Raw genomic sequence first — 15,210 nt, 5'->3', positions numbered from 1 at the left:
CATCACACATTTTTGCCTCCCGAAAGAAATTGTCCCCCCCAAAATTTGGTTCTGAAAGCCTGTGTTAAGCGTATTTACTACCCGTCTTTAGAGTTGCCTCATTCAGAGAAGCCTTATACATGTTTAGGCCTAAGGTGCAAGTGTGAAACAAGTTCCGAGACGGGGCAATGTGTTGTCAATGCTAAAAATCAAAACAAGAAATATCGAACATCTTGCACTAACATTTCGCAGTCAACATGACGGTACTTAGTACTAAGATCGATGTAAACTGAGACAAACCAATCTACCTTTTTCATATCGCTGAAATCATGAAATAAAAAGTCATGAACCATTTCTATGTTGTGAAGTCAATCAGCGTCCTTTTCGTTCAAACCAAAAAATGTTCGCCACTGCGTTAAAACTCTGTGCACAGATATACAGATATATATTAAGTCATGTACTTTTTCTTGAAGAAAGATCCTATTTCATTTGTGTTCTTTTGCTCGGTGTTTGTCTTTCTGTTTTGATTAAACCTACCTCTGATCTAGGTTGTCGCCCGTGCTCGTTCCCTCCCGAAAAGAGTACTTTACCGTGCAGCACGCACAGCGCTACCCCGCAGAACACGGCCAACATTATCGTCCTTCGGCGGCACCGACCGAGCATGCATCGTACTTTCATGGCTATGATTCTACGTCTGAATGTCCCGGTCCAACCGCCCTCTTCATCCCGTTTATGGCCCATATAATGGCCGTTGTTGTCAGCCCAGACAAGCCCGTCAGCTAAAGCCTTTGAATCCGATCACACCAACAGTAGCTTCTTCTAGATTCTGTAAGGAAACTGAGTGGAGTTGGGATGTATGTCTATTCCATCCCCCTCCTTTCAAGGGGATCAACTCTCCTGTGCGATGTTGTCATCCATGGTCTTAATAACAATAGGACAATTCACCTTTGGAGACTAGCTCCAAGAAGACGAGTGCTCATGTAGTGCTTGCACACTCAATGCGACAGACGCTCGTGTCGCCCGGATCTATGCTTGGAGAAATTTTACCTCCGATAGTCACACACGCGGAGCAAATTTAATCTACTTGATAACCTTGTCTGACCCGGAAACTCAGGGAGGCGATATTTCGAAGTTGAAAGCTAAAGAGCGAATGAGACTAGCACTTGGAAGAAAAGGGCCTGGCCGAGATTTCGGCATAAGATTTGATGTTGAGAATCGATTATATAAACCGGGTTCTGCCATCGCAAGCGGGGGTAGTATTAGTTTGGTGACGTAACGGTGTTTGGCCTAGCCACTGTAAGCGTCAATGCACCATGGTGATAACTAATTCCACACTAAATAACAATGTCACAGCTAAATCCTTTAAATATGACAGAGATGCAATGTTCCCTTCGTGTATTTTTCCAAGCATATAGATTTAGATGCAGTAGGCCTGCATATACAGTTGGCCACCGATCGATCAGATTCCCACATTTTTATATGCTCTTTCTTCTTATTCCACTTGTAGCACCTTCTGATGTTTCATTATTTTTCCAAACTCAAGTAATATTTCACATAATCCTTTCGTCTTTTTTTAAATTAATGATCTTATTGCACTGATCTCACTGTACTTTAACAGTTTATAATCATATAATGTGTGTTGCACTCTAGAGGCAGGATGCACGGGCCAAAATTAATCAGAAAAACTTTCGCACAACCCTAATCCGAAGCGTGTGGGGCGGAACAATATGAGCGCCCTCTCATGATTTAGACTCTGTTCACTGTGCAATAAAGTTATTTCAGTCGGATTAGTCCTCATTTCTATTGGAGTACAAGTGTTGTAAAATACTATGGCTGAATCGGTGCTTTTGTCTAACCATCTGTAATTTGGTATATTTTTCGAAAAATGTGAAGCAAAGAGGTTCCATTCAATGTTTGCAACACTTTGAAACAAACTTGTTTAAAAATTAAATAACAACCGACTTACACAAGTTTAAAGTACAGAATACTTGAAATAGTACGGTCGCAAGACAGGTAGGTAATCGTTGCACTCATATGTTACATCGTCGGGGAACCGCACCTTTCCTGTGCACCACGTATGTTCATGCGTACATACCGAACGATTTTGCAGCACGGCAGAGCGGGGTCACACGGCTTATCTTTGGCCAGAGCTGCCATGACTGCGCCACAGAATGTCAGACCTTGCTCAGACATTCCCTTCAGGCTGAAGTCGAATCTTGGAGAAATATGAGAAAGTGATTGACCTAATGTTACTTCCTGTAATGAAACGTTCAGAATGGAACATCGCTTTATCCTGCCTCATTATAATGGAACCAGTTACCATGACGTCAAGAGAACACGACGAACCATAGCCTGGGGCTAGTCGGAGCCTAGTACATGTACTGATGTTGTCGGAGGTAAACTTTCACCTTTCCATGCATTTTCTCATCATGCTCGTCGTCATGTTCTTTTTCATTCGACCATGACGACTTGTCTTGCCTTTTTTTCTTTTCCTACCTCCATGTTTAAACAAAACAGTTAAACCACTGAGCATGGCAAAACTTAGCTAGGCCTAGTCCGAGTAACTTGGACTCTTGCACATGACAAATTGCCTTGTTAACATTTGTCCAAATGTTAAAAAACGCGATTGGTAGAGTCCAAATTACGCAGACTAAGCTAGGCCTAATTTTATAGCACAAAGGCTTTTACTAACAGTGACACCCAAAGACAGCACTGTCACGACTTACCCCCAGAACCCCCAGAACCCCCAGAACTGTGGGCTCAAACGTCCGCTCCCTTCCCACGAACCCCACAGAAGAAGAGCCTTTTTCGCCATAGGCTCTACATGACATTTAACACGGCATGAACAGGGATTCTATTCTAGTTGTGTACCCATAGAAATGCTGCTCCATTTCCCCCAAGATTTCTCTATGTGGTAGCTTACATCCCTTTGTTCTGAGTACCAAGAAAAAAATGGGCCAAATCATCACTGATCAGTATCTGAGAGTCATGCGGTTCACATGTGTACTTGTGAAGCATGCTCACGTGCACTGGTACCCAACAGCTGTTGCCTGTCGTTCCTGCAATTCAGGAATAAATAATAAGGAGCCGTGTGATTGGTCAGTATGACCTCCAGCGCGCTGCAGCCAACTGCCATTTCTAACAGCGTGGCTAAGAATTAAATACACACATACAGAAAGCCGCTGCAGCCAATTTCCATGTCTTGTGTATTGATCACAGCTGTAGTCAGCCATTTGGTCAAAGCTCATCTTCGCAAGTACACATGTGAACCGCATGACTCTCGGACACTGATTGGGAAATATTTGCACTTTTTCTTGGAAAACAGTATGGTTTGGGCCAATTTTTTCTTGGTACTCAGAAAAAAGGGATGTAAGCTATCATATATAGAAATCTTGGGGAAATGGAGCAACATTTCTATGGGTACACCTCTAGAGTAGAATCCCTGTTTGTGCCGTGTTAAATGTCATGTAGAGGCCACGGTGAAAAAGGCTCATTTTCTGTGGGGTTAGTAGGAGCGGAGCAGACGCCGGACCCCACAGTTCTGGGGGTAGTCATGACTGTGACCAAATTGGCCAATTTCTTTTCCCTACATGTACATGTAACTTCCGTTTTGACATTTTCTCTACTCAAATTTTTGTTTCCTAATTTTTCTCATTCTTGGGCTAGTAATGACTAATGACATGGGAAATTTTGATGCATGATGAGCATTTCTAAAATACATTACAGCTGAGCTATAATACATAGATTCATAAGTCTGTCAATAGAGGCCGCACTTCATCAGGCATGAATTTACTGTGACAGATTTGACCCACTCCACTTAAACTCATGCAGAGCAGTTTGTATATATGATATCATAAAAGCGAACCAATATTAAATATTGTTCTGGTACAAGTTTAGGGATGATTGTCAAGAAGCCATCTTTGACAACCAAGTTGGAATTTGCACTCTGGAAATTATTTATTTGTTCATACATTTCTTCTATTGAGAATAATTGTGTTACTGAATACATGTCGGACAGCAAAAAGAAGAGTACATGTAAGGTGTTCTTATATGTAACTTCATATTATGTAACCAACAGCATTGGAATTGCTAAACTGGTGGCACATGTTTATTGTTACATAATGTCTCAATTTTATTAAATCATGTGTCTTTACTTCACAAATTTTTAAAGTTTTAATGTTGCTTTAATTTCAGTATTGCATTAATTCAAAGACAAACTCAACCTTACACCTATTTCTTTTACTTTTGGTGCTAAATGTATTTGCTTCATTAAAAGCTGCATCCTAATTATATATTTTTATTTCATTTTTACAATAATTTTAAAATCAATTGTGTATTTCAGTTGGCCTTATCATGTTTCTTTTTATCTGATGAACTTGTGTTATTTGTACAGTTTCCCCTGGTGAGTGCTTGACCAATCAAAGACTTCTTGCTATCTTGAAAAAAAAAACCCAACAACTCTGACTTATATGAAACATATTTCTTGCACAGTTACATGTACAACACGTGTTTTAATCGGTTGCCATGCTAAACATGGAAATTCTAGAAATTTGGTTTTTGTACCAACCTGGCCCCCAATGATCCGAAAGGTTCCCAAATTTCATGTTGATTGGCCAAAGTGTTCTGCGGTTAAGATAAAAAGTGCTGTCCCCTCCTCTCCTGGTCTTGACGTGCACTTTGCCACTGATACATGGTCACAGGATAATGAATTAGTCCAGGAGCCACCTGACATGCGAGCATCAGTGGTGACTGAACAATCACACTTCATTTTTGTGCATCCTTATACAGCTGTGTAACCCCTCATTCTCTCACAAATGAAATTGTGGACTCTTTCTGTGGTACTCCTCGCTATGAAGTTGGAGAAACTGTGAAATTTGATGAATCTAGTTAGCTGTGATTGGTCATTAGTATAGAGGTGATTAGGCCAATCAGAGCGGGGCTTTTATTTGCGGGTGACAAGAAAAACAAGAAAAATGCAGGAGCTGCATTGTGATTGGTGAAGCTGTCATGCTGTTGGCAATGATGAGAGAGTACTTGCTGTCGATCTTCCATAGTGTGGATGGGTGATATCTAGATCTTTGCACAATCTGTTAATCTTAGGGAATGATTTTTCATTATTTACACCATCAGCCAATTGCCTTTTCTTTCTAATTCACGTTCATGAAAGATTGTTTCAAAAGAGGAAAGAAATTGGGTGGTCATGCAGATTGGCCGATCATGCTTAACAAGAAAGAGTTCCACATCCAGTCACCACTGTAGACCTTGTGTGGAATGTTGCGTACAAAGTCTATTGGCCTTGACAGAAAACGTCAGAGATTTTTAAAGGAAACTTTTAGTTTTTTATCCACCCGTAATTACTGAATTTGTGTTTCTTCATCATTTCTTGGTAATTTTCAAGGCATATCAAGGATGATACATGTAAGTTGTTGCCAGACACAGAACCCTTTCCTCCAGGTACATGTACTTGAGGTGCTTGCCCTGCAAAATTCACCTTTTCCCCTGTGCTCCTTAACCTGTTGGTGTGTATGAAACTCCAAAATGGATCTTCCTCCACTAAAAAAAAAGGAAACACTTTCCAGAACGAGAATATAAATTGCTTTTGTGTAGGACATTCTAGATGGTCTTTTTGTGTTCGGAATAATAGTTAACCACTCCAGATTTGCTTGACAGGTTTGTACCAATGAACTGATTGCATCAAGATGGACAACATTCATTCTAGAGACGGTCCTGACAACGGACTGACAGAAATGCCTCAGCACGCCACCCAGATTCTTCAGTCTCTCAACCAGCTGCGCAAGCAGGGCGAGCTCTGCGATGTGGTGCTGAAGGTGGGTGCATGCAGGGTACCCGCCCACCGGGCCGTGCTGGCCAGCTGCAGCCAGTACTTCCGGGCCATGTTCACTGGTTCCCTGTGCGAACGGGAGAAAGAGGAAATTGAGCTTAAGTCGGTGGACGAGACGGCCCTTCAGACCCTGGTGGAGTTTGCCTACACGGGGAAGGTTCGCGTGACCCACGCCAACGTCCAGACGTTGCTTCCTGCCGCCAGTCTACTGCAGCTCAAACCTGTCATCAAGATTTGCTGTGATTTTCTTGAGGTACAAAATAAATAGTGGCTGTAATTATGGAAGCTGAAACACGACTTCCCAATTCTTAATTCTTTATTATAGATTCATTCACATTGAAATTCCTTAAAGGAAAAAATCTGAGTTCCCTTGTTCCAGACAGGTCTGGTTCCTGTCTCCACTGCTCTAGGTTGGTGTAATAGAAGTAGACAGCAACTAGTCTAGAGTGTGTTAACCATAATCACAACCTAAAAAATACCCGCGATGATAATTCTCCAGTTCCTTTAACTAGCAAGTTACAGCAGAGCTTTCATATGGGAAGAAACCGTGTCTGCTGGTGTAATGCACTGTATGTATGCATCGTCCAGAGAAAAACTGAGACAGACTCTTGTTTTCCCGATTGCCCCCCTCAGCAGGTTCATTGATCTTGTACGGGAATTTTTGCGAAAATTTCAAATGTTGAAAAAATGTGACCTCTGGTCCAAAAATCCTATTGAAGGAAACTACCATATAATTACGCCTTTGAAACTGTTGTTTCTAAAACTCTGCTGGTCAGTGCATGTGGAATACTGTACATGTACTTACACACAGCCAACTGCTAACTTCAATCACAAATTTCTAAATTAAAGTTGAATGACCCCATCGTGAATAGGTAGAGTTGGTTATATTTTGAGCCGACTTACATTTTTCACTAGTGATTCCAGTGTAGGGTTGTTCCTTCTCAGAATCCCTGATTTCAGGTCGCATATGCCTACTCACAAGTTAAAAAAAGCCCACCCATTTTCGAGTCCTAGATTTCAAGCTAGTTAAATTTCAAATCCAACTTGCCTGCACAGGCCCACCTACATGCCACCAATTGCATCGGCATCTCCTGTTTTGCTGACACACATGCCTGCACCGATCTCCACCGCACTGCCCAGGCCTTCATCGCCCGCCACTTCGAGGAGCTGAGCACCAGCGAGGAGTTCCTTCAGGTGGAGCACAGTGACTTGGCCAGCATCCTGAGCCAGGACGACCTGCTCATTGGCTCAGAGGAAGCGGTCTTCAACGCTCTGGACAGCTGGGTGCGCTATGACCCCAACAAGCGGGGCTGCTATATGGGCAAGCTCCTACACTGTGTGCGCCTGCCGCTCATGACCCTGCAGACACTGACGGGGCTGTATGAAGCCAACCCATTCATCCGGGACAATCCCTCCTGCCAGGAGCAGGTGAATCGGGCCCTGAGGTACCACCTCAGGCCGGAGGAGAGGCTACATGTGGCTCGGAAGATGGGGGCCCGGGTAAAGACGAGAGGGGAGAAAGGATTACTCTGTGCAATGGGAGGCAAGAATGGGCTATTTGCTACACTAGATAGGTAAGTGAACTTACTGCTTTCGTGAAAAGGACTTATTTTGATATTAGATGTTGGTACCGGTATATTTACTCTTGAAAGTAGCATTTAAAAACTGTTGTCTTCACTCATAAGAAATAATTGTGGACCTTACACAGTTTGCAGAACTTGCATTTTATGGTGAATATCTAAAGTGACTACTTTGGGCCTTTTGTGTTAGCATTTTGCATTTTGTCTGTGAACTGAGGTGCATTGGGAGTTGACTATTGATCAGTGAAGCTTGTGGAAATAGTTCATACTAGTTGTCTGAGCACAAGTTTTGGAATGTTCGAAAGAAGAGGATAGTAAAAGCATAATGTTTTTCAATGGCATTTAGTTTCAAAAGCAACCCTTTTTTATGAGCACAAAGTGGAATGCAGAATGTAGAATTCTCCTTTCAAAAGCCGTTTAATTCCTCCATGATCATGAATCCAATCAATCAACAGAAGGGTTGTTTGATATACATGTACATGTATATCAACTGCATACTTGCATTGTAGTATTATTAATGAAACTGAAAAGGGGCAAGTTGAACACAGTTTTGATTGGCACTTTCAGAGACACAGTTACTTGAGATGAACAGAACATGTTTGAAATAAAAAAGTGTACCTTGAATTGTGTCAAGTCTCATCCAGCAATTGAAATAATTTGCAATCGGTATGTTGTAAAAATGGACTGTCTTTGCATATTTTAACCTCATCAGGTTACCTTAACTGTTTAATAAAATAGTCATCTTTTTGTTTGTTTTGTTTTGGGGGGTACTAATTATTGTCTTGAGTGACAACATGTCCCTTTACAGACTTGGGTCATTCCCAGCTAGCTACATCAGATGTTGGGATGGTTTTTAATGTTGGAAATTTTGCTAAGCGCAGTTTCATTTTATTTGGTCTCGCTTTTTTTTTATCAGGTTGAAATTCTGGCTAAACCTGGAGCTTTGGTTTTATTCCCAGGCTGTACACTGAATAAAACGACCTGGTTTATGATGTTTTCATTCCCTTATCAGTTGGCCCACTCCCACTATTTCTGCCCTCTTTTATCTTGTCTGTGTTGCCATTTTATCAGGTTCAACTAAATTCTTTCCCAGGCAAACAATATTGGTGGGGGGGAGTCTTAAGTTCAGAGAGATGCCCGTTGATAAGTACAACAAAAGGGCAGGGTCGGGTCGTCTGCGTCAGACAAAGTACATGTAGTCGTGTGTGTTCACTGGCATGGGAAAGTCCTCCTTGTAGTCACTGAGCACCTTTTGTCCTGAACTTGCCATACCTGAAAAATATTCAATTTCCCTGAATTGCTTGGGTTCTTCAAAGAATCAGAACAGCAGTTTGGATTCTGCTGGCTGACATTTGTTGAATTTGTGCATGTCTAGTGTACAGTGTAGGAGAAAAAAGATATATGTGACAGTAAAACTGTCCACCGCTGTAAATTCATGTAATTTAAACCAAAATACAGGTACGTGTATAGAATACCTGTGAATGCTTATAAATGCATGTTGATAGCACTTTTCCAGTGACTTACCACTGGGTAGCAATGGTCTACAAACACATTGTTATTATTACTACCCCATCCATCAGCTGGCAGCTGGTACACCGTTGGTGTGAGTGTGTGTTGTCTCTGCCCTCAAAGGGTTCCATTTACACCCGTGACTCCTTGGTGGACCATTGTGAGAAGCAAGTTAGGGTAAAGTGACTTGCTCAAGGTCACAACATGCAGTCAGCTGCTGGTTCAAACCCCAGCCTGACTGACTTGAAGTCACAAACCCTGGGCCAGGAGTCAGCCCCCCCCCAAATGAAATTACATGTCTGTGTTTCTGAGTTGATTTAACTCGCCCAATACTGCTCAAGCTTAGCATTCAAATGTACATGTACTGGTAAGTTGGTCATCAATGATTTTATTTTTAAAAGTTTGAGTTCTCTTTTGTACATGTACGATTGCTATGCATGTACATGTACAATGTATATTGTATTGGTACATTATTATTATTCTAATAGTTGGTGTAGAGAAGATTTCAATGATTAAAATTTAGAGAATGATTTTGAGAGGATAGACAAATAATACAGCCCTAAGTGCCGAAATCTAAAAAAAAAAACCTTGCATCCCCAAAATGTGCATAGGGATAATTTGTGAAATTACACAAAATTTGAGTACAAAGTACAGTGTCCGTGTAGTTTGTCACTGCAGAATAATTTTCAACTTTTGTCTTTTATACCAAACCTACGTGAACATACGCGAACCTACGTGAACATACGTGTACATGTACGCTACTTGGAGACACCACACCCAGATTCATTGCAAGCATAATACACAAGGACAGGTGCCTGGAAACCTGAAGGCCTAAAGATGCATATTGCATGCCATCAGCTACATGTATAAATAGCGCAGGCAATTAATAACTCTGCCCTGTCCACCCTGAGGCATCTGTGCCAAAAATAACTGGCTAAAAATAGCTGCAATGCAATTAGTAGTTATGTTTTTTGGGGGGGGGTGTTCCATCAAAGGGAATTATGTACGATGATGAAGTGGCCAGGCATTAGTGGTTTTGTAAGCACTTAGAGTCGCTCATTAATCGATATACACAGAGCATAATGCAAGGACTTGTTTACAAAGAAGTAACTTGTGCCTTGCAGCTTAAAAAATGCATGACTAATATATATGACAGCTTTGAAGCAGCTGTGTTATTGCATGTATGCACAAATTTGATACATGTGCGGAAAGTATTTTTAAAAGAAACCATCTTGGATCTTAAACTGAGTATTAAATGCAGAGTTAAAGTGTTTGAGTAAGAAAACCAATCCAATTTTGATTTCCTGCCCTAGTGTTGATGAGAAACTTACATATACTGTTTATACATTTTGGGATTGTATCTGGACAACCAGTGTTATTAGGCTTGTTTTTGGCAGGAATTGAACGGATGCCAAACTTGGAAGTAGCATTGTCACTCCATTTCTTTGCGGGACAGACACGTCTTATTCAATGGTACATACACTTGTACTGGGTATGGTAGTTCCCCAAGGGTGACATCATGGCAGATTCCCACAAGGCTAAAGATAAACTGACTTCAACATGGAGGTCCAACACTGGGAAATTTACCTTACTTACAAGTCGGCCATATTTAATTGAAAGGGAGGTTAACTTAAATTTTTTTTGGGGGGGGACGTAAGAATAAAATTAAACTAGATAAAAGTTCATTACAGATTAATTTTATTAACAATGATGATTAATTTAAAAAGTGGTGATTTATTTGTAAATGTTTTAAACAACATTTAATAAATATGACAGTGATGCTTGGAATCCAAAATAGTCTGGTACCACCCCAATGACAGATTACATTGAATAAGATAGGTTCAGGAAACATGATCAAAAATAGCTTCCTTGTTAAGGACCTGTTTGTTTCACATGGATCCAGATCACGATCATTGATCTGGCATTGGTTCACTGGCACCAGAACCTGCCTAATGGATAGCACGAACCAGCAGTGGGATCACTGATCGCGATCCAGATTGGTGAGAAACAAACAGGCCCAAGGTCCATTCTTATAAGATCAGCAGACCCAGTCTCTTGCTTGAAGAAAGTGATCTTTGAGTTCATGACTGGATTTTATGGGAGTTTCTCCATTTTTCATTGTGAAACGTGTGAATTTGTCAATTCTGAAATGAATCTTGACTCAAAGAATTTTAAAGTTGCCTAAGCTTACGTCTTACAATGAATGATCAGGTTTAAAAAGGAGAAAAGAATCCCAGAACTCAAGTGGTGTTTTGATGAGTTCAAAAGAATCCTTCCTCAGGCACAGAAAATTTTAACAGGGACTCTGGGCATTTGCCATAAATCATGGTTTCCAGCCCGGAATTTTTTTTTTGCACCGGTACTGTAATTTACTGATATTATTTATTGCTGTGGGTTACAAATGGAGTCATCCAGGGACTTTGCTAATACACGGTACGACGACACGTACCTTTGCTCTTTTTAGAGTATTTCTCAGGAATTTGTTGTTTATTATCAGCAATCAAGGTGTTCCAATATTCCAAACATGTGGGGGCCATATGGTTATGGTAACAACGCTCCTGTGTAAACAACCTACATTAACTACAGAACTGTTTGCAATAATATTGACAGAACGTTGGCATATTTTATCAGGATCTTTGGCATATCTGAATTTTGTATAGGGCAGGAATTCCCCTGGGATACTGATATGTGTGAGGTGGTCAAACAAATTTTGCCAAAATTCTAAAACAAAATCAAGCGTTTCCAAAAAGGTCCAAGATACCGGTAAATTCTATATTACATGTATCTAACAGTACATGTACATTTACTCTAACTTTCTCTCAAATAAATCAATGTTGCATTCTATGTCCCTCTTTACCATTGTGGATGATAACGAAAGTTATCTTTTTCTAAAGGTCTAATTAATTTTGCCTTTTCCTTCCATCTTTGTCTGTTTTAAGTTCGAGGTGGTAAAATTCAACAGAAAAGCCTGAGGTGGTCACTAAAATCAGTGAGGTGGGCCGCCTCACACTTGAATAGGCAGGGGAAACCCTGGTATACGGAATCCCTTGGTTGCAATTCATTTACATGGACAACCGTACATGTACATCTAAATGTGAAGAATGCAAAATATCTGCTGCATCAAGCCCCACTTACAATGTGTACAATGTACTGTACAGTGGCTAAACTGTATCAGAACACTGCACAAGATCTTTGGTATTGGCATGTGTTTCAACAACATTTAGTGACAGAATCTTGGATTTTCCCCCTTTTTTTAACCGTTCTTTTATCATTTTTTAACAGTTACATGTACATTTACCTTCCTGGACCCTCCCAAATTGTCTATGAAATCGATAACGCATTCATCACATTGTCCCTAAACTTTTGGAGAGGGTTTAATCAAAGTGACTAGGATTGTCTTTCCTCAGCTCTTCCAAAATCTCCCAGTGCCCCGGAAGATTCTTCAAGGATGTCAAGTAATTCCCCAGAAATGCCCAAAGTACCCAAATTAGTTCTGTCTTTGACCTCAATAAAGCAAGCAGGGAAGAACTTCTTTGAACTCAAGAATGCAAATATAAATTGATGAAAGAAATGAAATTAAGTATTTACAAAGTAATCAAATTAAATCCATAGGTCTTGCATAATTAGCAAAATCAAATCAGCTCAAGCATCCATACACCGCTCGGTGTTGCCGTGTCCCTGCCGGCACTTCTGGTGCGGTCTCATGGGGTGAGGTGTTGCGTTACCACTCCGGGGAAAATGGTTATCTATTAAATTTAACAGTAACCCGGAAAACTACAAATCTCTGTTCCATTGGGCATATACCATGGAAAATTTCCTGACAATAAATAGCACAAACATTTACATTATCTTTAAAATTCAAGTAAAGTAACACAATCACATAAGGCTTCAAAATAATTGCTAGAGTCAAACAGTTTTGCTTTAAACATGACAAAATGTGGAGTCGGACAATTGACCAACTGCTCGTGATGTCTGGTCAGACTGGGAGAGCGTCGTAAAAACAAAGGGGTTCGGTACATCTGTACCCTGAATTAACCCCTAATGCGGTGGCTCACGGCCTCGACAACTTGCGTATGGCTGGCCTCTTGCCTGTGGTGGCTGCTTCCACTCACCTGGTGGCTAGGGTGACGGCGTCCCAAAGACTTCTGTCACACTGACATACGACGACTCTCAACGCTCAAAATGGTTCTCTCTCACTCTACACAATCAATTTATACCAACCCGGAAAAGTATTTACACCTGAACATTACATACCGTCCATTGCAAACACAAAAGGAACCAACAAACAATAACCGTGAAAAGAATCAGTGAATTACCATAACGATTGTATACAAAAGACATCTTATTGTGAATTTGACAAAAATAAGTAACTACAGGGTTTGCTAAAAGGAACGGCGTGGCGCGGAAGCTATTATGTAACAACTCGAACAGAATGCAAAAGTTCGATGGCGTCCGCGTGGAGTAAAATAATCAAACACGAAAACTTTGTTTAAAAAAATGCAGGCATAAAAAAGAATTTGATAAAGGATTTTGAAGGGTTGGGGAAAGTTATTTTAGAAAACATACACCTAAGACTTCTGTATATAACATTGAACAGGCACTTTCCTGTCACTGTTGAAATCTCAAGACTTTGAATTTATTTGCTTGTTTATCTTCAACATTTAGTGTTGAGGTTTACCATCTGGACAACAATGTGTGGTCCGAAGTGGCGCCACTCAGCTGTCGACGTCAGGAGTGCGCAGCCGTAGCCATCCAGCAAACCCTGTATGTGACAGGAGGGATCATCTCGGAGCTCCGTAACGGCTCCATGTGCCGGCGCCACGACAACGGCACCGAGTGCTGGTCCCCTGCCACCAACGCCTGGACCAAGGTCGCGTCCATGCAGACCAGCCGGAGCAACCACGGGGTGGCCGTCCTGAACGGGACAATCTATGCCCTAGGGGGCTACACAGGGCAGCTGTACCTGCGTAGCGTAGAGTGCTACGACCCAAAGACCAACCAGTGGAAGGACGTGGCACCCATGATCAACAGTAGGAGTATCTTCAGTGCGGCAGTGGTGGATGGGAAGTTGTATGCCATTGGTGGATACGGACCCAACTACCTTAATAGGTAGGTTTTTAATTGGCTCTGCGTAGGCCTTCAAAGGCAGAGACGAGAGAAACTAGTAGTGGAGACTGTTGGAGCTTGGCACCCTGCGCACATAGGAGGCAATACATTCCAACTGTAGTCATCAGAAATTGGTTTTGCAACTGCTCATTGCGGCCTTTGCCAACTATGCAGGATCCTGGGTAACTATGGACATGTATATGGTGTCGACCAAAGGGCTGTCATTGCTATTTAAGAATGCCATTTCTTGTTCATGCATGGAGCAGATGCTGTGTCCTGTTCATCTGTAAGAGTTTTAGATCAAAGCAGTAACTGCCCATTTTTTAACCGTTCCCACAAACTCCAAAGTAGCTAGAAACAAAATTGAGTTCTTTTGAATTGAATTCTTTTGGTCAGATCAGCTTTCCAGTAACATGTAATTTGAGTTAACTACCCGTACACCTCAACATCCTATGACAAGGGATTCAGACCGTATTATCACCCAATCTGTTAAAATTTTATTCGTAACAATTTGCTTCCGTGCTACTCTGCGGTTTTGCGACAACAGGTCACATTTACCCCGACACTACACCGTATATCACACCATCATCTCACCATTACTACCATAGTACCAAATCAGGTTATCAGTAAAACAAACTCTTGTCCTAATTGTTGTGTCCTCCCCTGCAGTGTTGAGCGCTACGACCCAGACTTGGATACGTGGGAGATGGTAGCCCCCATGGCAGACAAGCGCATCAACTTTGGCGTGGGTGTGATCCACGGCTTCATCTACGTGGTTGGAGGGCACAACGGGGAACGGCACTTGAGCAGCGTGGAGCAGTACAACCCCACGCAGGGAACGTGGACAACGGTAGCATCAATGAACACGACCAGGACAGGTCAGTGACAAGGGACGATCGTGAACCTTTTTGGACGGGGTTCAACATTTTTTGAAATTTCTTTATGATGCAACCTTTTATGGCCTTTCTGAGGGGTGAGGCTCAGATCTTGTGGTGTTTTACAGTTTGGAAGGAAGTAGAGTGAAGTACATGTAATCCACCTGAATTGCTTTTTTCTCAAAAATATTTCAAAGCCGTTCTCCACCAATGGTCAGCGGTAGTTGAGAGACAGTGATAAGGGATTGTTTCAAATCTCAGATGTGAGTTTTGCACTGGGAAACCAACATCACGGCAGCCAACATATTGTAAGTGCTGG

General features: G+C 41.5%; 2 protein-coding genes across 2 annotated transcripts in view; one reads left to right on the top strand and one right to left on the bottom strand.

Moving 5' to 3' along the window:
• The window catches only part of LOC110975165 (N-acetylgalactosaminyltransferase 7-like), a 44,639-nt gene extending 43,449 nt beyond the window's left edge, over window positions 1–1,190 (bottom strand). The window contains exon 1 of the mRNA XM_022227371.2: window positions 517–1,190. Within this exon, the coding sequence (XP_022083063.2) occupies window positions 517–720 (204 nt within the window). The 5' untranslated portion in view covers window positions 721–1,190. The remainder of the gene's footprint in view (window positions 1–516) is intronic.
• An 870-nt stretch (window positions 1,191–2,060) lies between these two features.
• Window positions 2,061–15,210, top strand: part of klhl28 (kelch like family member 28) — a 17,002-nt gene continuing 3,852 nt past the window's right edge. The window contains exons 1-5 of the mRNA XM_022227415.2: window positions 2,061–2,375; window positions 5,650–6,074; window positions 6,878–7,395; window positions 13,576–14,019; window positions 14,686–14,894. Coding sequence (XP_022083107.1) covers window positions 5,679–6,074; window positions 6,878–7,395; window positions 13,576–14,019; window positions 14,686–14,894 — 1,567 coding nt within the window. The 5' untranslated portion in view covers window positions 2,061–2,375; window positions 5,650–5,678. The remainder of the gene's footprint in view (window positions 2,376–5,649; window positions 6,075–6,877; window positions 7,396–13,575; window positions 14,020–14,685; window positions 14,895–15,210) is intronic.

The sequence above is a fragment of the Acanthaster planci genome, linkage group LG01, assembly GCF_054643075.1.
Source record: "Acanthaster planci isolate LZ-2023a linkage group LG01, COTS_SCS, whole genome shotgun sequence".
In the NCBI taxonomy this organism is placed as follows: domain Eukaryota; kingdom Metazoa; phylum Echinodermata; class Asteroidea; order Valvatida; family Acanthasteridae; genus Acanthaster; species Acanthaster planci.
The sequence above is the reverse complement of the archived record's forward strand: the minus strand, read 5'-3'. Positions and strand labels throughout refer to the sequence as shown.